The 25,556-nt window shown below is 33.1% G+C and overlaps 2 protein-coding genes across 2 annotated transcripts; one reads left to right on the top strand and one right to left on the bottom strand.

The window, feature by feature from the left end:
- The first annotated feature begins 900 nt into the window (after window positions 1-900).
- On the top strand, window positions 901-2,710 carry LOC102629822 (cytochrome P450 94C1-like). Its single transcript, XM_006471293.4, has one exon. The coding sequence runs from the start codon at window positions 1,075-1,077 to the stop codon at window positions 2,581-2,583; it is 1,509 nt and encodes a 502-aa protein (XP_006471356.1). The 5' UTR covers window positions 901-1,074; the 3' UTR covers window positions 2,584-2,710.
- Window positions 2,711-17,867: 15,157 nt separating this feature from the next.
- LOC102629543 (cytochrome P450 94C1-like) lies at window positions 17,868-19,711 on the bottom strand. Its single transcript, XM_006471292.4, has one exon. The coding sequence runs from the start codon at window positions 19,606-19,608 to the stop codon at window positions 18,100-18,102; it is 1,509 nt and encodes a 502-aa protein (XP_006471355.1). The 5' UTR covers window positions 19,609-19,711; the 3' UTR covers window positions 17,868-18,099.
- Between the last annotated feature and the right edge of the window lie 5,845 nt (window positions 19,712-25,556).

Here is a 25,556-nt window from a genome sequence, read left to right as displayed (position 1 = left end):
ATTTTTCATATCAGACCTCTACAAATTTTTTTCATAATCGTTCATGAATATTCACACTAATCCCTGAAATAATTTCTCTATATATATGTAACAATTTTTAAGCATTATTTTAGTTTAGCCGAGTTTAAATAAGTTCCTAACTTTGCCATTATAATAAGTACTCAAGTCACATAATTAAGGGTGCGTTTGGGATTGAGGTTGGGCAGCTGTAGCTTAAAAGCTACAGCACTAAAGTGTTTAGTAAACACTAACTGCTGTAGCTTTTAAGTTATGTTGATATGATTTTTCACTTGTATAATATAAAATTTATTATATCTTTAATATTTTTATCAAAATTATTATTTAAAATTTATATTTACTATATATTATTAACTTTTGTTTCATAATTACAGCTTTTTTTTCACAGCAGCTGTAGCTTAAAAGCTACAGCACCTCAATCCCAAACGCACTCTAAATGCTGTAAGTTAACGTACAGATTGAAAAAAAAAAATCACACAGAGAAAAATAGCATGATTCAGATTGGAAATTTATGAATTCTTCTAGCTAGTACATAGGATTCCTATCATAAGTGAAAAGCCTCTGAATTTCATATTAAAAGTTACAGAAAACGTTATTGATTATCTGCAGCGAACGCAATTTGGTTTCATAAAAAGCCGAAATAATATGTCACTTGGGATATACTATAACATGAGGTAAGAAAATGAAAGATCATGTGTTCTTTTCGTAGGTTGTAAATGAACACAAGGCGACACGACGTATACAACAAATGAATAGAGACCATTGTTTATTTGGCGCACGCGTTTATTCATGCCATATTGAATTCTTGATCAAATGTCAACAGCTAGAAAAGGAAAGCAACATGTAAAAACAAATCCGAGCAAAATCAATGGACCATTTGCCAATATGGACTACGGTTACATTATCAAAACCACCAAAAAAAAAAAAATTATATTTTAAAGCCTCCATTTGCTCCACACAATTCCTCGCTCACTCTCCACTATCTTTTTAAATAGCTACCTCCAGCCTTCAACTTCTTCATTCTGATTTTAATTTTTCTTCTCTACTTCTACATCAATGGAGCTATTTGGTTATTGTTCCTTGTGGTTGCAATCTTTCGGCGACACTTTAAGCTTCATGTTCTTCACTTTCACAATTTTGTTTTCTTTGTTTTCTTTGTTGATCTTTCTGCTGAGGCTGAAACCCTGGTGCCAATGTGATGTTTGCCGGAGCTATCTCACATTCAGTTGGTTAAAAGATTTCAATAATCTTTGCGATTGGTACACTCATCTTCTTGCAAAATCACCGACTGGGACAATTCATCTTCACGCTCTTGGCAACACCGTCACATCCAATCCTGTAAATGTTGAGTACATTCTCCAAACAAGATTCGATAATTACCCAAAAGGGAAGCCCTTCTCAGTAATCTTGGGTGATCTTTTGGGTCGAGGTATTTTCAACGTTGATGGCAATTCTTGGAAGTTTCAAAGGAAAATAGCAAGTGTCGAGCTTGGTAGTTTTAACATTAAAATGTATTCTTTCGAGCTTGTGACGGCTGAGATTCGTTCCAGGCTCATTCCTCTCTTATCATCAGCTGCTAATAAAGACAACAACATCTTAGATCTACAAGATGTGTTTCGCCGATTTTCGTTTGATAATATTTGCAGATTCTCCTTCGGTTTAGACCCCGAATGCCTCAAGTTAAATCTGCCAATTTCAACATTTGCTACAGCATTTGATCTTGCATCGAAACTGTCAGCAGAACGAGCACTGGCGCCGTCTCCAATTGTATGGAAGATCAAGCGGCTACTGAATATAGGCTCCGAGAAGCAGCTCAAAGGAGCAATAAAGCTGGTGAATGAACTGGCTGAGACGATGATACATCAACGGCGCCAAATGGGCTTCTCCAGCAAGAACGATCTGTTATCAAGATTCATGGCCTCCATTGACGACGACAAATATCTTCGAGACATCGTTGTCAGCTTCCTATTGGCCGGTCGTGACACAGTGGCCTCAGGGCTCACAAGCTTCTTCTGGTTGCTATCTCAACATCCTGAAGTCGAATCAGCAATCAGAAACGAGTCAGATAAAATCATGAAGCCGAATCAGGTTCTTATCAGCCTTGAACAATTGCGAGAAATGAATTACTTAAACGCCGCCGTATACGAGAGCATGAGGCTGTTTCCTCCCGTGCAGTTCGACTCTAAGTTTGCTCAAGAAGATGATATATTGCCGGATGGTACATTTGTGGGGAGAGGCACTAGGGTTACATATCATCCGTACGCAATGGGTCGGATGGAGCGGATTTGGGGTCCGGATTGTTTAGAATTCAAGCCTGAGAGGTGGCTTAGAAATGGAAGATTCGTGCCCGAAAACCCATTTAAGTACCCAGTTTTCCAAGCTGGTCATAGGGTTTGTTTGGGCAAGGATATGGCGCTAGTGGAGATGAAAAGTGCGGCTCTTGCAGTTGTCAGGAAGTTCAACATTCGGGTTTCGGATCCAAATCAGGCTCCACGGTTTGCGCCCGGTCTGACTGCCACCGTGAGCGGCGGCTTACCGGTGATGGTTCGAGAAAGAGGAGACTAGCTTGCTAGCTAACTAAAGCTAGAACAGATTGTACACAGTAATTAATGCTGGATATCATTAATAGTTTTGAATATGTAAATATTTTACACTAAGACGTTCTTTTAATTCCATAACTTCTTTCTTGGAACTTTGAGTTTGACTGAAACAGTTGGATTATTGGTATTAGTCTCCTTTAAATGTATATAACTCAAGTCAGTAATTATTTTGTCCTTTGTTACAAAATAGAATGGTACGCAATATTGTCTTATCTATATATCATAATGAATTTTAGCCACACCCATTTACGCAGGCCTTTAATACTAATTAGCTAGCTATACATCACATCAATCATTATGAAATTTTGTTTTTATAAAGAATGAGTTGAAATAAACTACTTTAAAGAAAAAGGAAAACATGTTAAATATGGTTTGTTGTCAAGAAGGTCGGCACCTTTTAACACCTTGCCTTGCCTTGCCTTAGCTTCTTTATTGGATTAGAAAGCGAAATTATTTCAATTATTTCTATATTTATCTTAAGACAACCGGCAATTAGACGGCCCGCCGACTAAATTGAAATTAAATGAATTGGCGACTTAGTCAAAGTAAAGGATTATGAACATCAATTGTCATTATCTTCTAAGTGGAAGGATATTATATCTCACCTTTTTTTTAATATCTGTATTTTTATTGAAATTTTGAAATATTAATTAAATTAAAGAGTTTGACTCTTTTTAAATTTTTTTTATCAATATTAAGCGATGAATTCATTCAATTTTAACCAAAGTTTTTAATAATTGATGACCAACAGTGACGGACCAATCTTCCATTATCATACATTTTATTTATCAATCTCGTCATATGTAGATTTAGTGTGCAGGCACTTCATCTATGTGTATATATGATTTTGATACTATATATAGAATTTTATTGGTCCAACTCATATTCAAACACTAGCTTAGGATTTATTCTCAGTTGTGAAATAATGTTTCTAACACTCCCGTTATATGTAGGTCAATCATTTTTTTTTAAATTCTTGCCACGTAGAAGGATAATGTTGGCCGCACTTGAGCATAATTTGATTTTGATACCATTTAAAAGGCATAAACTTAACACATATTTAAAACTTAGCCCAAGAATTCAATACTAGTTTATGCACTTTACCCAAATATAAACACTTTACCCAAAAATTATTTGCAGCTGATCAATAGTAATTGACATTCTTCTTATCAGCTGTAATGTGTAGGCTAATCTTTTTACTTATTCCTTGCCAAATCATGGAAAGATAGTGTGTGCGCCCACTCTTTTTTTAGCTTGACAATTGTACCATATAGATCTCCACAAACTTAACTCTTTTAACCCTAGAGCTAAATTTGAGTCTCTTAGAGCAGTTGAAGAAGAGTACTTGTATTTGGCTTCTCTCAAGTCAGGTGTTGTTTCTTTAAATATAATATTAAAAAACAAAATAAATCAAATAAGGATCATTCATAGCAAATCACTCATCTCTGGTCGATAGTGAAGTTGACAAGAGCTAGCAATGGCGGGCGGCTGATTACGACTTCGTTATGAGCGACCGCCACACAATATAATGCTGTGCTGGCTAACACTTGAACGGCTACGTATACGTATGGACCACATGCATGCGTTCAGATAAGTGTAAGAAAAACGGTGGTCCAAGAGAGAACAGTGTATTCATTTGGTCCAAATTGGATTGTCTCAGCTTAGCTGGCATATATTTGATGAAATTAGCGAGCTTAACGTGTTTGTTTCTTGCTCATTTACAACGTGGGTAACGTGTCTTAGAGATGTAACAATCATCGGAAGTCAGCAGAATTTATTCATAACTTCGTTGTCACATCGACCAAAGCTTATATTTGAACATGAGAGCTGCTCTTTTTAGGATTTCACTATCATAACTGCTGATTTGTTTAAGTCAGTCCCCCAAATTTACAAAATTTTAGATTAAATTTTAGTCCATGGCCTAGCTCGTTATAGAAACTACTTAAAAAGAATATAAAAACTAGTTCAAGAGTTTGCTTCCCGCCTTTTTTTTAACTTGATTCTCTTGCAACCAAGGGCGGATTTGAAAATTTAATCCACTGGGGGCAAGACTGTAATAGAAGTAGTTAATAATTTATAAAACTGACCCCAATATTAAAATTTCTTTATAAATTTACCGCCACTCAAACAAAAATTTATTATAATTTAATATGAAAATAAAGGAATTTTTTGTTGAGTGGAGTCAATTGCCCGCACTGACTTGTATGTAAAATCCGCCCCTGCTTGCAACCCTTTTTTTTAGAATTTCGAACATATTTCTTTCTCGTAGTAAAGGAAGTAAAAAATGTAAATATATATATTTTTGGTATAACACACGGCCCTGCATGGGATTTTGACGTACAAGGCATGATATCATGTTATTGCATTGTATATATACAATTGATTTAAACTGTAAAACTTATAATTTGAAAATATTCTTTTTTCTATAGGTGCTGGACAATGTCTAGGAGAACTATATCTACAATTTTGGAGCAGATCTCAATCTAACAATTTTGATAGTTCTTAAACAATTGAAGTTTAAGCAGATACCTGATCAGACGACAAAACTATTAGGAAATATGTCTTATTTTTCAATAGGAATTTCTTAGGATATTTTCTTATTTTGTAGAATTTCTGTTTAAAGAATAAGTAATTTTCCTTTTGGGATTTGACTTATTAAAGGAGGAATACAATTAGTATAAGAAATGGGATACTTCTCCGGTAAGAAATAATCACTATATATAGAGAGGTTAGGTTCACTTGTTGGTATAACACAACAATAAGCTCTCTGCAAGTAGACAATTTTTAGTTTAAGAGAAACAGTAGGTCTATTGAGAGATTGATGTTATTGGGGTTTTAGGTGTAAGGAAAATTATTAGAGTGATTGTAATAATTTTTTATATAGTGGATTTTTCTCTCATCGTCCTAGCAATTGTGGTTTTTCTCTACTATAGGAGTTTTCCACATAAATTTTTGTGTTGTGTGATTGGTTTTATTCTCCATCTATTTTTCTATTTATTATTTGTTTGATATATTTTCTTGTAAGATCATGGGTGGGATTAAATTTTCTCAACAAGTAGTATCAGAGCTAAAGGTTGTTCTGCAAGGCAATTATATATGCAAATAAAATTTTGAACCCTGTAAGGATTGAGGTTGAAAAGTTTGATGGAAGAACTAATTTTGGGTTGTGGCAAGTTCAAGGTAAGGATATATTGATTCAGCCTGGCTACACAAGAAAAGCAAAGGAGATGCAAACCCTGTTAACCCCTGGAGATGTGTAGACATCAAGGCACCTTAAAGAAGATTGTTAGGATAGAGTAAGTTTGGCAAGTAGCTCTAAATCAGTAGATGGAGATACTTATAATGTTAGCTAGAAGTTTGTCCCTTTTCTCCATGAGAGACTGGTTTATCCTTTTTGGTGTGCCACGGAAGATGATGTGTTACTGTTAGCAAGTTCACAAGATTTTCACACAAGGTATGCTTTGACATTTATGCAAGGTGTGTGGTAGAATTTTTTATTGATGGCTAAGGATTCTCAGGAAAGCCAAACATGAGAGTGGGTTTTTCAGCAAGATGATAGACATGTGCCGAATATGTGTACTATGGATAAGGTGGAGTATGATAATTTTTAGTGTAGAGAATTATAACTGCTGGATAAAGGACAAGATTTTACCGATGGTGGAGTGATTCTCATAAGCCCTATATGAGTATAGTTTTGGGTAAATAAAGAAGGTGGAGACAACATGGTTGTGTGGATATACGGTGGATTATGTTTCGTCGCCTAATTGAAAAATTCGCCAAGGTGGAAATTATTAGGAAATATGTCTTATTTTTCAATAAAGATTTCCTAAGACATTTTCTTATTTAGTATATTCCTATTTAAGGAATAAGTAATTTTCCTTTTGGGATTTGACTTATACAAGAAGAAGTAAAACTAGTACAAGAAAAGAAATATTTCTCCTACAAGAAATAATCACTATATGTAGAGAAGTTGGGTTCACTTGTTGGTATAACACAACAATCAGTTCTTTGCAAGCAGACAATTTCTAGTGGAAGAGAAATAATATGTTTATTGAGAGATTGGGCGTTATCGGGGTTTTGGGTGTGAGGAAAAATACTAGAATAATTGTAATAATTTTTCACATAATTGATTTTTCTCTCGGCGTCTTTGGTGGTCGTGATTTTTCTCCAATATAAGAGTTTTCCATGTAAATTTTTGTGTTTTGATTGATTTTATTCTCCATCTATTTTTTTATGTATTATTTGTTTGATATTTTTTCTTACAAGATCTTGAGTGGGACTAAATTTCCCCAACAAAAACCTAAAATGAGCTTTCTGGTTTTTGTTGGAAAGGAGGTTTCCCAAAAGTTGCAAACAGAATGTCTCTACTCTCCAGTCGTATCAAATTTTTTTGTGCTGACGTTGATCTTATGCCGGCTGCTGAAACTTGTGTATTTACACACAACTCTCCAAAAATATTTATTATAATTTTCTGTTGTAATGGAAAATTTATGGTAGCCACACATTAAGGCTGCTTTGATACCGCATGCATTGGCTGAAGTTGATCCAACTTGCGTCAGTGGGTATACTTCTGATATAGTGAAAAGACAAAATGCCATAAACTAAAAATTTTCATTTGAAAAGGTAAGGTAATTTTCTTAACGTGACTCGTACATTCTAATATTCTTGATTATGCATGGTAGTAACTTGGTTAAATTGTGATTTATAAAAATTTTAGCATATATGTTTCGGTTTTATACTAGTTACAGTCCTTAATATAAGGTTCCTTTAACGAGTTCAGCAAGTAAAATATGTCTTTTTTTGAAGATTTTTTTCGTAGATAAAAGTTAAGTAAATTGCATTGAAAGAAGAAAGATTTACAAAAGGTAAACAATTTGTGTATAAGCCCCAAAAAAAGGCCACAAGAATTTACAATTAATAAAAAATCTCAAAAAGGTATATTGAGAGGGCTAAACAGATTTCTATGCAACGCAATTCAGAAATATGATCTCTCAATTTTCTTTTGTAAGAGTCAAGATATATTATATGGAGAAGGAATATGTCCATGCAAATTGAGATTTTTTGGAGTGTTCTAGAGGAAAGTAGTATGTTTGAAATGAATATTGCAACACTTGGAAGTATTGAGGGTGTGTGATTAGATCATGTATAGATTGGTGATTGTAACATGTATAGAAACCATTTCAGGGAGCCTCAGGGATTGAATCTCAAGTTAGTAGTGAATGTATTGAGATAATTTTGGAATGTGAGTGGAAACCTATGGATACCGATAGGCAAAAAAGTTCCTGGTCATTCAGTTAAATTTAGAATCTTGGGATGCTTGCGAACAATGAATTGTGTGCAGATAAGAGCTCATATGCAGGTAACGATATGCTGGGAAGTATTATTAAAGATTCTGTTGGCAGTTGAGTTGTCAGTCAGGATGTGAATGGATGATAAAAAATGGTTGTCACGTTTAGACAAAGAGCGTAAAGTGATTCTGGAGAATTTATATACATTGAAGTTTTCTCTTGCTTCAGAGAAATACACGTCTTGCAATGACTCATCTTCATTGGCCAATACTGTGTGCAATTGACAAGTTTAAAATTACAATTCCAGGGTCACAACTTTGCCCAGAAACGCTCTAGCATATGCTTTTTTGAGGGTTCACATTTGGAAGACCTTGATTTCTTAAATAATATGAGTGAAACCTGTGTGTGATTACGAGACTCTCTAGTGTCTGACATGAAAGAAAGGGTGCATTTTAGAAATGACTTCTTGCATCTGCTTGGGGATGGATGCGTTTACCCACTTGCAAGGAACTGGCTTGGGGTGAAGATAATGGCACTACCTTAGAGTAATGATTTAGTGTCATGGTTATATGATAGCTCGATGATTGAGGAAGGTTTAGAGTCTTGCAAGTCTAAGAGACTCTAAGAGAGAAAAAGCAGAGGGGGTCTATCAGATGTTTATGCAACAAAAGACTCTCTTAAGTACAATATGATATAAAAATTCGAGATGAAGAGCAAGATTGAAGCAATACAGGTTCTTAAAGGGATATGCCTTCAGGAAACTGAGAATAGGAGAGCAATAAAATATATTTCCATGGTATACAACTCTTCATTATATTAACCTCTTGAGGAAGTGGCTGAAAGATCTTCAAAGGAGTCGCATTATTGCTAGCCGTATGGTCCGAAGTTTTATCCGATGTTCTGAATGAAGCAATTTACAGCCTAGGTGCAAGCAGATCTAGTTCAGATTATGGATTGAGAGAACATAAGTGATTACACAAATAGGCAATTGCATAAATTTGGCATTGCATAGGATGCAGAAAAGCTGATAGAAGATTTGGATGTGCCAATTAGATGGCTAATACAAATAATTTAACATTTTGATATTAAGTTCTGTTGAGAAGTGAACCACAAATCTGGATTTATGATTATGTGCGACATGTCGGTTGGTAACTCAAGAATGGGGGACATGTCGATTGTCTTAAATCAGGGGCTGTATGACAAACTTGTTGCGTCCGTTGGTTGAATAAGTTGCGCACGTGATGAGACATGTGAGTCACTTACTCAAAACGGCAGCTGAAGTTAGCGTTTTTGATAGCAAGATGGATGAGGTTTTGTCACGTGTCCAGAGGCTGTTTCAAATGGCTGTTAAAGCTGTTAAAACGGGCGGGAAGTTTCTGGATTTTTGCCAAACAAACTCAGAAACGATGAGCTGATCTCTGGGAGTTCTTTCTAGAGCAAATTCTCGTTGTATATAAAGCCTCATGATCTGTCATATGGCTAGAGTGGGTGAGTGACAGACTGACAGTTTCTCTAGAACATTTGTATCTTGTAAAGCCAAATCAGTGAAAGCTCGTTTTCCTTTTCACAGTGGATGTAGGCTTGATTGTAGCCGAACCACTATAATCCTTTTGTGTCTGTGTGTGTGGTTGATTCATTCATTTTCACTGACTTGATTTCTATAGCTCTTGATTATCTATCAGTATCATCATAAAGTTCAGGTTGATTACTAGTTATTCCTAGATTGAAGATCAATTGAGTGGATCTTGGGGGATCAAAATCGGTTCTTGGCTGGTTTTGGTCCAACAAGTTCTATGTTTACAAAGAACTTTTGCATAAGCTACAGAATTTTTTTTCTGCTTTAGTTTGATTCAAGAAATGTTGATTGATTGCCACAAGTTCCAATCTACTTGCACAAGCATATCTGTTCGCATTTGGTCTCACTATATTCGCTCTTGCAGAGTGCATTTATTCATGCAGTGGCCTCGTGGAGAGATGCTGTCATACCGAAGAATGAACCAGTTTGTAGCCTTTTTAAAATCATTCTTCCGGGTTTGGAGTTGAATCTTATTGCAGTTTTCATAAATGTTCAATACTTTGAAGTTTTTTTACAACATTTCCTGTTTTAGAAAAAACTCCAAGATCTATTCGGAAAGAAGGCCACCAAGAGACAAGGAAATGTCCTTGAAATTGGTATTAAGAATAAAATTGCGGATTGCTTGCTGAACGTAATTATTCAGGGTAACATTCTATAACTGGGTGAATTCTTTTCAATTTCTATTGGAATGATGGTCACTTTTGTTTTTGTCTATTTCTTTTGGTTGGCCTTGAAATATTTGTTGATAATGGGATAAACTGATAATGCAGTCCCTTTGGCATGTAAGTGAACCCGAGAGAAATTAATGAGCACATCAGATTGGAGTCCCACCCACAGCAATCCAGATACTTGCATTTTATGTGCATTAAAGCAAACATTTGCACAATACAATAAAGAAGTGGAAACATGTTCAAAATATGCAAGAAGCTGTTGATCCTGCTTATTTAAGAGATCCTTTGATTGCTGAAACAGAGAAGCTTGAAAAGGTTTGTATGCAAACCGCTTTTCTCTGTGATGTGATGAAACCAACAGAACTTGATAGGGAGTTGATATGCAATTTTTTTCTTGACTCTCTCTCTCTCTCTCATTTATTTATGTATTGTTTTATCTTTTCTATATATCTTTTATCATTCACATGTCAATCTTGCAGAGTATATGGCGCGATGCTTCTGCATGCCTGACCAGAATCTTGGGTTCTGTTCATAAGTCAACTCTTTCTGGTGTAAACTATGAGGACGATTGTTTATTTGCAGATTGTTTTGTTCATAGAATATTTGGTTTGAACTTACATTATAGGGGACCTTGTAGTCACTGTAAAACTAAGCTCGTGCATTCGAGTGACTATGGGTATTTTTTTATGGGTAAGTGTGAGCAATATCATACAAATGGAGGTAGGGTTTCATTGGATTTATCTGTAGAAAAAGATGTCTGTTTTCTGTTTTGTGAAAAAAATTCATTCAGCATAAGTACTTAATTGCTTGAGTGCCTTTTTTAACTCAGGATCTAGGTGGAGGTAGCTCATTAGCTGAGCTTTGAGGTATAATTTGTGTGGTCCAGTGTCTTGTATTTATTGTGGTCAAATAAGTGATTCACACTATTCTCTTTTATGTCTTCCACCTGTCATCATTTTGGATACGTTACCAGAATACCAGTTGTCGTGAAAAATAAATCCACTCCACCGGATGATCATTAAAGTCTGTGGCTTGAATTTGCAGGTCCAGTTTACGAGAGTGGCAACGTTCATACATATGCTTTGAGTGTTTTATCCGAGGAGCTGGATCTAAGCGAGTCATATCAGGATTTCCAGCCTCACAGTAAATATTTAATCATTTCAATGATAAATTTCATTTGATTGGGCCTCTTCTAATTGTAATTGTGTGCTCTTGTTGCAGCAGTTAAACACTTATTCTTTCTGTTCCTCAAACGATCTTGAGTTTTGTTCAGCATATATTACATGTCCATACATTTGATGCCGTGAATAACATGTGGGACTAAATTGCAGAAACTACAATCCCAACTGAACTGCTGCAAAATTCATGTGTATTTTGTAGAAATCTGTTTGTATATACTAAGACCTTGTCATCTTACTAATATGGTCGTCCTCGAAGGGACAGCTCAGTTCGTTTGGCCCTTGAAGTAAAAGTAAGAGATTAGGTGAACAATATCCCGTCTCACCAACTTCGCTAGGGAGAACTATTTAATTTGAGTCTGTGCATGGGCTGGGGTGGGTTAAAGGTCTGAAATGTCCCCAAAAAAAGATGTTACTAAAATGGTTTTTCATTCGTCAAGATCATTATCTATGCTTGGTATGTAATTATGACCCCAAAAAAAAAAAAAAAAATTGTTCTGTTTGATGATAATTTTCTGAAGGTAAATTCTGTTGGGTTGCATAATGTACTTTTTTGCTGTTTGTTTCTGTATTTCAATTGTTAATTGTGTGCATTTATAGGTCATTGGTTCTTGGGACCGTCACCTGCCCCAAATTTTGCATTTTTGATTCGTGTATATAATACCATTCGGCTTTGGATAGGATATGCCGTGTAATGCAAACTGATGTGTTTGGCCTGTCTTTAGCTAATACTATTTGATGATTACTTGGAAAAATGATTTGATGATGACTTGGAATAGTGATGTGCAATCTACAGAAGGGAAAAAAACAGAGACCCAGATTTTCCTCGGAGCTGCCAATAAACAATGACTTTTGGGGACTGCTATTGGAAAGAAGTGTAGATGAAGTTTGTACTTGTCATTCAATAAGCAATTAATTGCCACATGAAAATCTGTAATTGATGCAACGAAACATAGAATATCTATCCTATACAAAAAGTTTTGGTGCACAGATAGCATTGGAATAATCTTATTATCCTAATAGCTTTGGAATAATCTTATCCTAGGCCCAGAGAATAATCTCCAAAGCTGAAGAAAATTAATTTTTGACCCCATGCGATTATTAATTTGTTGGGATAATTCTATAGTTTGATATATTTATAACACTACAAGAATTATATTCTTTCGCGACCATATTTTCTATGACGATATAATTTTTGTCACAGAATGTTACTTTATACAATCATAGGCGATCTTGTAGCTATATGTCTTATTTTTCTGTGACCAAAATTAAGTTCATCACAAAACCTCACTTTTGGCGACCAAACACAATTTTTGCCGCAAAAGCATTTGCTAATTATATTTATTTTTAATTTATTTACAACCAAACACATTTTTGTCGCAAATTCTATACTTTCAGTAACCACTTTAAGATATCATCGCAAAAACAAAAGTGATAAATAGGTAACTTCTTTTTTGGGACAAAACTAAATTTTCGTCGCAAAATATCTACTTTTTGGTCACTAAAAATGAAATATTTTGGCGGAAATTGAACCGCCTTACACAATTAAACTCAATTTGAACAAGTTTTTGCGACCAAGTTTAAATTGGTCGCAAAAGACTAGCATGTTATATATATTTGTATTATTCTTCTCTCTTTCATTTTTATCTCTAAGTTCTCTCACTCTTATAATTCTCATTCTCTTGTTCTCACTCTATCTTCCTAGCTTATTTTCTTTACAAACTTTTTTTTGTTACATAATTTTATTTAATTATCATGTGTAGAAGTTAACAAACCTTTGTGCTTTTTTTTTGTAGAAATTAAATATTGAAGATCATATACAAAGAGGTGAAGAAAATCAAGAAATTTATGAATAAGTATAGTTGTTCCAAATATTACAATGTTATTTGAAGATCATTATGTAATTGTTCCCAATGTTACAATTATGTAATTGTTCTAAATAATGTAATTTCATTTGCTAAATTTTTTGTGTATTTTTTATCAATAATAAATTTTAATTTAATTTCTCTACTTCCATGACGTTGGTTATAATTGTCTTAATTAAAACATAATATTATATTTAAATTTTTTGTGACCAGTTTGAGTATGGTCGCAAATATTCTAAATATGTGACGAAATAATTGGTTGCAAAAAAGTAACGGAGACAAAGTGAAATTATATTTTGCGACCATTTTTTTCATTGCGAAAAGTTATTTTCTGCAACCAACTTATAAAGTGGTCGCGAATGCTTTTCCTCGACAGACCTAATGTGACCAACTTGCGACCATAATTGTTTTTTGTCGTAAATTGTTTTTTGTGACGAATTTATTGGTCGAAGATGACCATAATTCTAGAAGTGAATTACTAATATATCAGTAAGCAATGTTTATAAAAATATAAATAACAAATAACACAAAAAAATTATTATTTGATAATTAAAAGAAAATATTCAAAAAAATTTACTTAATTTAAATTATAATATTCATTTTTATAATTGTATTATATAATTATGACAATAAATTTAAATTTAAATTTAAATAAATATCTAACGGAAAATCTAAACATTTAGTTAGTTTTTATTTATTTATAATTAATTTATGTATAAAAAAATTATATATATATATAACTAGGGAGAGTATGCATTATAATTTAGTTCAATCGTATGCATTACACACCAAACACGAGTCAACACTAAATATAATCATATCTTATCTCATCTCATCCTATTTTATCACATTTAATCATACTGTCTCTATACCAAATAGGGAGAGTATGTTTCTTTGCAAATGCGGGTCAATATGTATATTCAGGCTTAATGATCTGGACGACGTCAAATTGAAGTAGGGGATGCAGAGGTAATCTTCCACTAAATTTAAGCCAAAATCAAGATCTTGTAAGCTTTGAACAATTGCGAGAAATGCATACTTAAACGCAGCCGTATACGAGAGCATGAGGATGTTTCTTCTTGTGCAGTTCGACTGCAAGTTTGCTCAAGAAGATGATAAGCAACCAGATGGTACATTTGTACGTAAAGGCAACATCGGTGTTTCGGATCCAAATCAGGCTCCACGGTTTGCTCCCGGTCTTACGGCCACCGTCAGAGGTAGCTTACCGGTGATGGTTCAAGAAACAGGAGACTAGCTAGCTAGCTGACTAAAGTAATTCTAGAATGGTTTTGAGTATGGAAATACTTAACAATAGACATTCTTTAATTCCATAACTTCTTGCTTGGAACTTTAAATTTGACAGAAACAACTCGGTTATTGGAATTAGTCTCCTTCAACAGTAAGTAATTATTTTGTCCTTTTGTTGAAAAAGATAATGTTAAGCTTATTACTTTATCTATACATGCAGGCCTTTTATATTAATTAGCCGGCCGGCCATCCACATCAATTATCATGAAGTTATGTTTATAGAAAGGCAATCCCTATCTTACATGCATGTAAGATACATCCTCCTTCACATTAATAGTACATACATGTATGTAAGATACATCTCTATCACATGAATAGTACATGCGTGGGATTTATACACTGTTTATGTGAGAGAGATGTATTTTACATGCATGTAAGATAGGAGGATCCTTATAGAAAATGTAAACTTTAATTATCCCTTACATAGTTACGTAGAAGGACAATCTTTAATTTATTCTTATTTCAATTTTTTTTAAGAAGACGAGGATACACTTTATAGAATATAATAAAGTCATGGACAAGTTAAAATATAAAAAAATACATATTCTAATACAGTGTATTTTATCTACTAAAGTATTAAAATTTGTGTTTGTTTATCATTTAATTTATTCCCAATTTTAATATGGTCACGAATAAATATATATATATATATGTGTGTGTGTGTGTGTGTGTGTAGAGAGAGAGAGAGTAAGTTTCCAATCAGAGATATTTATTCTTAACAACAAATGAAAATAAATTAATATTTTTATATTTTTAGTGAATAAATTAAATAAGTTTATAAAACTACTTTTATGAAGAAGGAAAACATGTTTAAAATGGTTTGTTGTCAAGAAGGTCGGCACCTTTGAACACGATACCTCGCCTCAGTTTCTTGATTGGATTATTTCTAAGCGAAATTAGTTCAATGTTTTCTATATTTATCTTCAGACAACCGCCAATTAGACGGCCCACCGACTAAATTGAAATTAAACGGATTGGTGACTTAATCAAAATAAAGGATCATGAACATCAAATATCATAATCTTTTAAAGATATTATTATATCTCACTTTTTTTTCCTCGTATATTGATTGAAATGTTGACATATTAATTAAACGAACGGGATCAACTCTTTTTAAACTTGTGATCAATCTTAAGAGATAAATTCATATAATTTTAACAAAAGTTTTTAATAATTGATGATTTCCATCGTATTAAGACAATGAGAACTGATCGTCATGATCATATATTTATTAAGATGGCGATGGACTGATCGTCATGATCATTTATTTTTCCCTATCAAGCTCATCACATGCAGGTGGAGGCAAAATAGTACGTAGGTGCTTCACGTATGTTTATATATGATTGTGATACTATTTAGAACTATATTCGCCTATCTCATACTTAAATGTTAGTTTAAAATTTATTCTCACCAAATATGAAATAATATCCCTATCACTGCTTTTACATATAGGTTAGTCATTTTATTTTCCCATGCATGTGGAAGGATGCTTCACTAGAGCATGATTTGGTTTTGATGCCATTTAAAAGTCATGGACCCAAACTATACATAAAACTTAGCTCAAGAGTTGAGGGTTCCTCAAGCTTATACACTTTATTCAAAAATTATACTTAGCCAACTAATGTGGGATTAATATTTTTTTTATCATTGGTAACATGTAGGCTAATCTTTGTTCTCGTTCTTTGTCAGATTATAAAAAGATAATGTGAGCTCACTCATACATGAATTAACTATTATACTAAATAAAGGCCACAAATTTATCTCTTAACACATTAACTAAGTTTTGAGTATCTTGGATAAATAGAAGAAGAGGAATGGGATTTGGTTTCTCTCAAGTCAGGTGTTCTTTCTTTAAACAAAATACAAAACAAGAAATATCGAAGAAATATTGTTCACAACAAATCAGAATTCTCTTGTGGATAGTGAAGCTGACAGGAGCTAGCAATGGCGGGCGGCTAGTAACAACCTCATATGAGCGAGAGCGACGACCACATAATAATTATGTGTGCTCGCCAACACTTTAACAGCCGTGCGTGTACGGACCACATTCGCTGTTTCTTGCTTATTTAAAACGTGGGTGACTTAGAGATGTAGAAACTAACAATCTTCAAAATTTATTCCTAACTTCGTTGTCACATCAAGAGAAAGTTCATTTTTTAACACGAGTGCTACTCTTTTTTGGATTTTGGTACCATAACGGCTGAATTTTCTAATAGTCACTCAACGTTACCAATTAATTTAGATTGAAATTTTATGAATTACATACGACATCTAAAAATATATATATATGAAAGATTAATTTCAATTCGTTCAACAAACTAGTACATAAAATAGATCCATTATAGATAATAGAATCGATTTATATAGATTGTTATAGTAAAATATAAAATTATATTTTTTTTTCCAAAGGCTTGGCCAAATAGTTTTTAAACAATTTTTTGTGATAGGCCATCCTTTTTTAATTTAGTGATAAATGTAAAAAAAAAGATTAATATTGACTTTACTCACACTATACCTATTAAAAATATATATATTATAAAGGCATATGATATTGACTCATACTCAAAAGTTAATTCATGAGCTGAGAGTTATAAATTTTATGCAATTTGAAAATTTCTTGATCTGCATCTTGGAGATTGAATTCTTAATTAGAGAAAAAATACACCATAAAACAAAATAAGAAAAACCGAAAAGAAAAAAAAAAACTAAGTAACCACCACAAATTAGAAAACCAGTTTCGCATAAGATGACAAGGATGAAAGGCGCCTAGAACTACTAAGATTAGAATATGATTTCTACCAAACTTATATATTTCAAATTATACTACTTTTACTCCCATTTTTTGTAATTAATTGATAAATTTTGGTTGATATATTGTTCATTATTAATCTATTAATCGTGTAACACTTTTTCATAAAAGATTCATCTCATGTTATCAAATCATGAATTTCCGCCCATAAAATTTGATTGAACGATTTTCGAATATTTTTATTTAGCTTGCTATCTAGTTTAAATTCTAAAAATATAAAAGGATAAAAAAATAATTTAAAAATTTCCCACCCACTATCATTAAAAGAAAATATATTAATGGCCGGTAAAGAAAAGGATGTGAAAAGTCCTTGAAACTGTAAAATAATGTCATATAATAATGGATATTCTTAGCTTCTACTCTCATATAATAATGAATGTTAGTAACTTCTGTTTTTATCTCCTTTACAGTTTTTTTATATTTTATTCTAATTTTACTTTTCTTTATATTTGATTGACCTGAAGTTTACAATACTTGAGGTTTACAATAATTTACAGTATACAACAAACTCTTCCGTGCACCAAAAGAAAAAGTAAAAAAAAAAAAAAAACATATAAAAGCAAACTTAAAACCACACGTTGGTCTAGCTATATATATATACTAGCAAATATGTACAATATGATAAGGTCAGCCACTGACAAAATTACAAAAATCCTAAAACGACACCGACCCATTTGGCCCTGTTAGAATTATGCACAATGAACATGATCATTTTCTGATGTGAGAATTTGCATGATCTAACAGTAATGTGGATTGCAGCATTGGTGGAGGCAATTAGCTAGCTAGTTAGTCTCCTCTTTCTTGAACCATCACCGGTAAGCCGCCTCTCACGGTGGCAGTCAGACCGGGCGCAAACTGCGGAGCCTGATTTGGATCCGAAACCCGGATATTGAACTTCCGGACAACTGCAAGAGCCACACTTTTCATCTCCACTAGAGCAATATCCTTGCCCAAACAAACCCTATGACCAGCTTGGAAAACTGGGTACTTAAATGGGTTTTCGAGCACGAATCTTCCATTTCTAAGCCACCTCTCAGGCTTGAATTCTAAACAATCCGGACCCCAAATCCGCTCCATCCGACCCATTGCATACGGATGATATGTAACCCTAGTGCCTTTTCTTACAAACGTACCATCCGGTAATATATCATCTTCTTGAGCAAACTTGGAGTCAAACTGCACAGGAGGAAACAGCCTCATGCTCTCGTATACGGCGGCGTTTAAGTAATGCAATTCTCGCAATTGTTCAAAGCTGACAAGATCCTGATTTGGCTTCATGATTTTATATGACTCGTTTCTGATTGCTGATTCCACTTCAGGATGTTGAGATAGCAACCAGAAGAAGCTTGTGAGCCCTGAGGCCACAGTGTCACGACCGGCCAATAGGAAGCTGACAACGATGTCTCGAAGATATTTGTCGTCGTCAATGGAGGCCATGAATCTTGATAACAGATCGTTCTTCTTGGAGAAACCCATTTGCTGCCGTTGATGTATCATCGTCTCAGCTAGTTCATTCACCAGATTTATTGCTCCTTTGAGCTGCTTCTCGGAGCCTATATTCAGTAGCCGCTTGATCTTCCATACAATTGGCGACGGCGCCAGTGCTCGTTCTGCTGACAGTTTCGATGCAAGATCAAATGCTGTCGCAAATTTTGAAACTGGCAGATTTAACATGAGGCACTCGGGGTCTAAACCGAAGGAGAATTTGCAAATACTATCAAATGAAAATCGACGAAACACATCTTGTAGATCTAAGATATTGTTGTCTTTATTAGCTGCTGATGATAATAGAGGAATGAGCCTGGAACGAATCTCAGCCGTCACAAGCTCGAGAGCATACATTTTAATGTTAAAACTACCAAGCTCAAAACATGCCATTTTCCTTTGAAACTCCCAAGAATCGCCATCAACGTTGAAAATACCTCGACCCAAAAGGTCTCCCAAGATTACTGAGAAGGCCTTCCCTTTTGGGTAATTATCGAATCTTGTCTTGAGAATGTACTCAACGTTTCCAGGATTAGATGTGATTGTGTTGCCAAGAACGTGAAGATGAATTGTCCCAGTCGGTGATTTTGCAAGAAGATGAGTGTACCAATCGCAAAGATTGTTGAAATCTTTCAACCAACTGAATGTGAGATAGCTCCGGCAGGCATCACATTGGCACCAGGGTTTCAGCCTCAGCACAAAGATCAACAAGGAAAACAAAAAAAACAAAATTGTGAAAGTGAAAAACATGAAACTTAAAGTGTTGCGGAAAGGTTGCAGGCACAAGGCAGAATAATCAAATAGCTCCATTGATATGTAAGTACAGAAGAGAAATTAAAATTGGAAAGGAGAAGTTGCAGGCTGAAAGGCAGCTATTTAGAAAGAGTTTGGAGGGTGGGTGAGGATTTGAGTGGAGGAAGTGGAGGCTTTTATAAAATAATGCAGCAATAGTGCAAAAAGTCCATATATTTTATTGTAATTTGTTTAATTTTTTCTTTCATTATTTTTGCTTTCTTTTTCTAGCTGTTGAAACCGTAAAGATTTTAATACTGCATGAATAACGCGTGTGCAAAATAACAATTGTCTCTGTATACAAATTTGTTTTTACACGTCATGTCGTTATGTCATCATTTGCAACCTCTACTAAAAGAACATGTGATCTTTTAGTTTAGTCTGACAAGTTGATGTCGGCTTCTAAATCAAGTGCCCAAGTGACATCATTTCCATCGGAAGGAAGTTAAACCAAATGTGAACAGATGTATTTTATTTCCCAGGTAATTTTTTTTTTAGCCGTATTTCCCAGGTAATTTAAAACAACACGCTTTGTATTTTTTTTTTTTAAATGCTAGTGTTTACGGAATGAAAATCAGAATGAGTTAAAATCAAAATAATTTCAAATTGAAATTGATTGGAAGAGAATGAAAAATGGGAATTAAAATAAATTTTTTATTTAAATTGTAAGAATTGAAATTGAAATGAGTTGGATTGTAATTAATATGTTTACTTTGTCTTGAAATTTGAATTGGAATGAATTAAATTACTACAAATTACTAAAATATCCTTAATTAACTATTGTCATAATTATTATTTTGTATCTTCATTAATCATTATTGTGATTATTATTATTAAAAAATTATTAATAATAAATATTGTTAATAATAATAATAATAATTATTATTATTAACATTAATATAATAATATTAATATTACAAATAACAATAACAACAACAACAACAATAATAATAATATTCATCGTCGTCATGATCGTCATTGCTGTCATCGGCAGCATTAATATATCGAAACCAAAGTCGTTGTCATCGTTGACAGCATCAGTAGATCGAAACCAATATCATCATCATCGTCGACATCGGATCGAATCCAACGTCTGCTACTGCTGCCTTTGATGCGACGGCTGCCCATGACTACTACTGCCTATGATGCAACGACCAACAACCAGCTGCTGCTCCATACACTACAAGAATTATATTCTTTCGCGACCATATTTTCTGTGACGATATAATTTTTGTCACAGAATGTCACTTTTTACGACCATAGGCAATCTCGTCGCTAAATGTCTTGTTTTTCTGTAACCAAATTAAGTTCATCACAAAAACTCACTTTTTGCGACCAAACACAATTTTCGTCACAAAAGCATTTGCCAATTATATTTACTTTTAATTTATTTGCGACCAAAAACATTGTCGTCACAAATTCTATACTTTCAGCGACCACTTCAAGATTTCGTCACAAAAAAGAAAGTGATGAAAATAATGTACGACTTCCTTTTTGTGACAAAACTAAATTTTCGTCTCAAAATATCTACTTTTTGCGACCCCTTTCAAGTTGTCGCAAAAAGTCAAAAGATTTTGGCGGGTAATCTACCGCCAACCAAATAATAAAAAAGATATTTATAATACTTTTTGCGACAAATCATTATTTGGTCGCTAAAAATGAAATATTTTGGCGGAAATTGAACCGCCTTATACAATTAAACTCAATTTGAACAAGTTTTTGCGACCAAATTTAAACGTGGTCGCAAAAGACAAGCATGTTATATATATTTGTATTATTCTTCTCTCTTTCATTTTTATCTCTAAGTTCTCTCACTCTTATAATTCTCATTCCCTTGTTCTCACTCTATCTTCCTAGCTTATTTTCCTTACAAACTTTTTTTTTGGTTACATAATTTTATTTAATTATCATGTGTAGAAGTTAACTAACCTTTGTGCTTTTTTTTTGTAGAAATTAAATATTGAAGATCATATACAAAGAGGTGAAGAAAATCAAGAAATTTATGAATAAATATAGTTGTTCCAAATATTACAATGTTATTTGAAGATCATTATGTAATTGTTCCAAGTGTTACAATTATGTAATTGTTCTAAATAATGTAATTTCATTTGCAAAAATTTTTGTGTATTTTTTTTATCAATAATAACTTTTAATTAATTTTTCTACTTTCATGAAGTTGGTTATAATTGTCTTAATTATTAAAGAAAAATTAAATAAATTATAATTTTATAAAATTATAATTAAAACATAATATTATATTTAAATTTTTTGCAACCAGCCTTACCTTGAAAATAATTAATCTATGACCAAAATTGCTCATCGTAGAAAACATGATTTTGCGACAGCTAAATTTTGTCTCAGAAATATGAAAACCGCGACCAATAGTTATTGGTCGTAGAAAACTTATCAGCGACCAATTAAGTAGCCGCAAAATATAACAATCGACAAAAGATGAATTAATCTATGACGATGTATTTTGGTCACAGAAAGCCATTATCAGTGACAAATTTAACGATTGGTCGCGGAAAAGATTCCTCGACAGACATAATGTGGCGAGTTTGCGACAACTATTTTTTGGTCGTAGATCAGTTTTAGCGACCAAAATTATATATTCTGCGACCAGTGTTTTGGTCGCAAATGATGGCATTTGTACTAGTGATAGGCGATGACCAGCAACTACAACAGAGTTCGTCAACAGGATCACGATAAAATCGTCACTCTCGGGATTGGGAGATTAGTTCTCCCCCCCCCCACCCAAGAATCAATCTCCCATTTCCAATTCCCAAATAAGGTTGGCTCCACGATTCTGATTGTGATTCTGATTCCCGCTTCTATTTTTATGAAGTAGACGTCATCAATAATTCTGATTCCGAATTTTGATTTTCTAATTCGGGAAGTAAACACATCATTAGAGGTTTCTCAACCAGTGATAAGAATGTACTAGTTATAATTTGTTAAAATAATGAAATAAAGGGAAAAGGTTGTAAAGAGACTTATTTTAGGACACACAATTTTTTTAGATCACATTTTAGAGTTTGAATAATCATTTTTGAAATAAAAGAAAGATATGTGTGAACGTTTTTTAAAATATTTTACTCAATTATTATGTTGAAGTCATTGCAGCAGCCTTAGCTATTGAGCATGAAATTTGTATATGGTTCGTTCCTGCCGACAAAGGTGGGACAGAAAATTACGTTGCCTTCATGTAATACTTCTTAAAAAGGCAGAACTAAATTTTGTTGTGCTTATTGACTATAATATTTAAAACGATCAACGTTTTTCTAAAACAAATTTTAACATAAAAAATTTAGGTTACATATCTTTTCCTTTATTGGTTTGCAATATAAAAATATTTTGTTATTAAACTTACCCGCATCTCAATCTCTTTTGTTATTTATGTGGACGAGGTTTAAATTTCGGAGTTTTATTCAAATTTTAGAGTTTTTATTTACTCAATAAGAGATTTTATCATCTCCATACCCAATTTTCAAATCAAAAGTTGATGACCAAAAAAAGAAGGGAAGCTAATTGATTAAGAATTCTTCCATTGACTTCTCGGATTTAGAAACTTAGAATGAAACTTTTGAAGTATTTCATCGACTATATATAGAACACGTTCTTCCAAAAAAAACAAAAATGTAAACAGTACTGTGATATGCAAATCCATTGAATGGAATAATGTAATCTTGACCCATTCTCATACACTGAATGGGTGTACATGGCATTGTTAGCAGTGCAACATTTTAATTTAATTAATAGATTTTCTAACAATCCAAAAAGTGGAGGATATCTTAAAGATTTTAGCATAAGAGATAGAAGATATGATGAATGCGTTAGAATAGGCTATAATTAAAGAAATCATTTAACCAATAGGCTATAATTTTTATTATGGGTGGGTTTCTCAAGAGGAAAGTACACGTACAATTATACAGCCCCGATATTATCCAATTCTGGATAAAATAAAAGGTGAATATTTTTTAGTTTGTAGAGTCTGAGCTAATTATTATTTAAAAGAAAGCATCGGAAGTTAGGTAAGGTATAACTAACTAATACAAATTTTAAAATTTTAATTTAACGTGCTACTTCATACGTGACAGATATTTATTAGTCGAACTAACTATATTACAACTCCATCGATTAAAATCCACAAATCCTATGAACAAAAAGGGAATTTAACACTAAAATAACAGGTGACAAAAGGTAATAGCCCCATAAATAACATTGACATTGACTTTGATTAAATTCAAATGAAGATCCATCATCCATATCCCCAGACCCCAGTTTCAAAACTAAAAGCTCGTTACTAGCCAATTACTATGATGCATGTATAGGGGCAATTCTTCTTGGGGTTTGACGAAAAAAAAGGGACAAAAAGAGAGAGAGAGAGAGAGAGAGAGAGAGAGAGAGAAATTAATAGGCAATTGTTTTTTAGCTTACTGTTGGGCAAAGCAACGTGCATGTGTTCTTAATTTCTTGCAATAAAGGCAGGCAAAAGTCTGCATGTCGGGCGCATGCATACGACCGCAGAGCACTTAGACACCGAAAGGGTCTCTTTGTAGGAATATGATATTGAACTTTACCGAATTTTTAAAATTTTTTTATCATGTGTCTTTTAGTAATAATATATGTGTAAGATTTATTTATTTTTATTTTTTATTTATTAACAATCAATTAGTAAATGAGTTATTTGCTTAGGACGTGATCATATCATAAAGAATCTTGATCCCTCTTTGTAAACCCCTATTTTTAAATCTTATCTAATCTTATGTATGCATGCCGTGCATGTTCGATCGTCATTATTTATTTATCTCATTTGACAGCCGCAACAAAAGTAGTGTCGTATGTTTATTTATTTGAAAGCATTTTTTTATTATTTCGAATTCATTGGCATAAATTAAAAAATTTGGATATATTCCTAACCAAAAGAAACAAAAAAGAGCAATACTCGCAGATTAACAATGATTTATCATTATTTTTATTAACATTTTATTTTTTTCGCAGTTGTTGAGGTAAGTCCACATTAGTTGTAGAAAGGTCTGGTGGTGACTTTATAAGTGTGAGAGAAAATGTTATTCCTTTAAGTTAGTCTTCAGGATTGAGAGAGCTCAAAGATCATGTAACATTTATTTAATTTTTTTTCCCCCAAAAACCGATTATAAAATCAAAGATGACAACCGGAAGAAGATTATTTTATCGTCCTTTTATTTTAATTTCATGTAGAAGGCTCCTGAAGTTCAGTTAAACTAGATATGGTATCTTTCTGATTTGGTTTATCGTCAAGTTCAGTTAATGTTTGGACTTTGGAGAGTTCCTGGAACCGAACTTCCCCATTTTATAATTGACTTTAAATTATAACCTCCACAAATGATTACAACGTCCCTTGATATATTATTATAGTATAATGTTCAAAGTGAGATGCACCTAAGAACACCGACATTGAAATTAAACGTTTTAAAGCAATAATCTAATTTAATTCACCTCCTAGAAGTCGATAGAAGAGGGAAGTAACCAAAATTTCAATTAGGGTATCACAAATACATAATAAGATTTTTCTCTCATAATATTTTTTTTTTTTGTTTTTTTCCCATTACCAATCACAAGTTTCTCGCTACGTCATTTACAGGTAATTATTATATCAATCAGTTACTTTATATTTTTCATAATATTACTTAATTAGCTACAACAAGTTTTCAAATGTTCAGTTTCTATATTTTTATCAACATCGTTTAATAAAATTAAATATTGGAGGGTCGTAGAAATGTTTATATGGATTATTCGATGTTCAGAGTATCATAAAAAGTGCACAAATATTTCCTAACAATGATAAATAGAAGCTAACAGAAAAGTAGTTTTGCAAGACACTTGTATATATGTCTAGTAGATCTGTGATACCTTCATAGCATATATATATATAATAGTTGGTGTCAATTATCTTTGGGTTATTTTCTTTTTTCAACTTAAGTTAT

This window comes from Citrus sinensis, chromosome 8 (assembly GCF_022201045.2).
Source record: "Citrus sinensis cultivar Valencia sweet orange chromosome 8, DVS_A1.0, whole genome shotgun sequence".
In the NCBI taxonomy this organism is placed as follows: Eukaryota; Viridiplantae; Streptophyta; class Magnoliopsida; order Sapindales; family Rutaceae; genus Citrus; species Citrus sinensis.
This window is presented reverse-complemented; position numbering and strand designations above follow the sequence as displayed.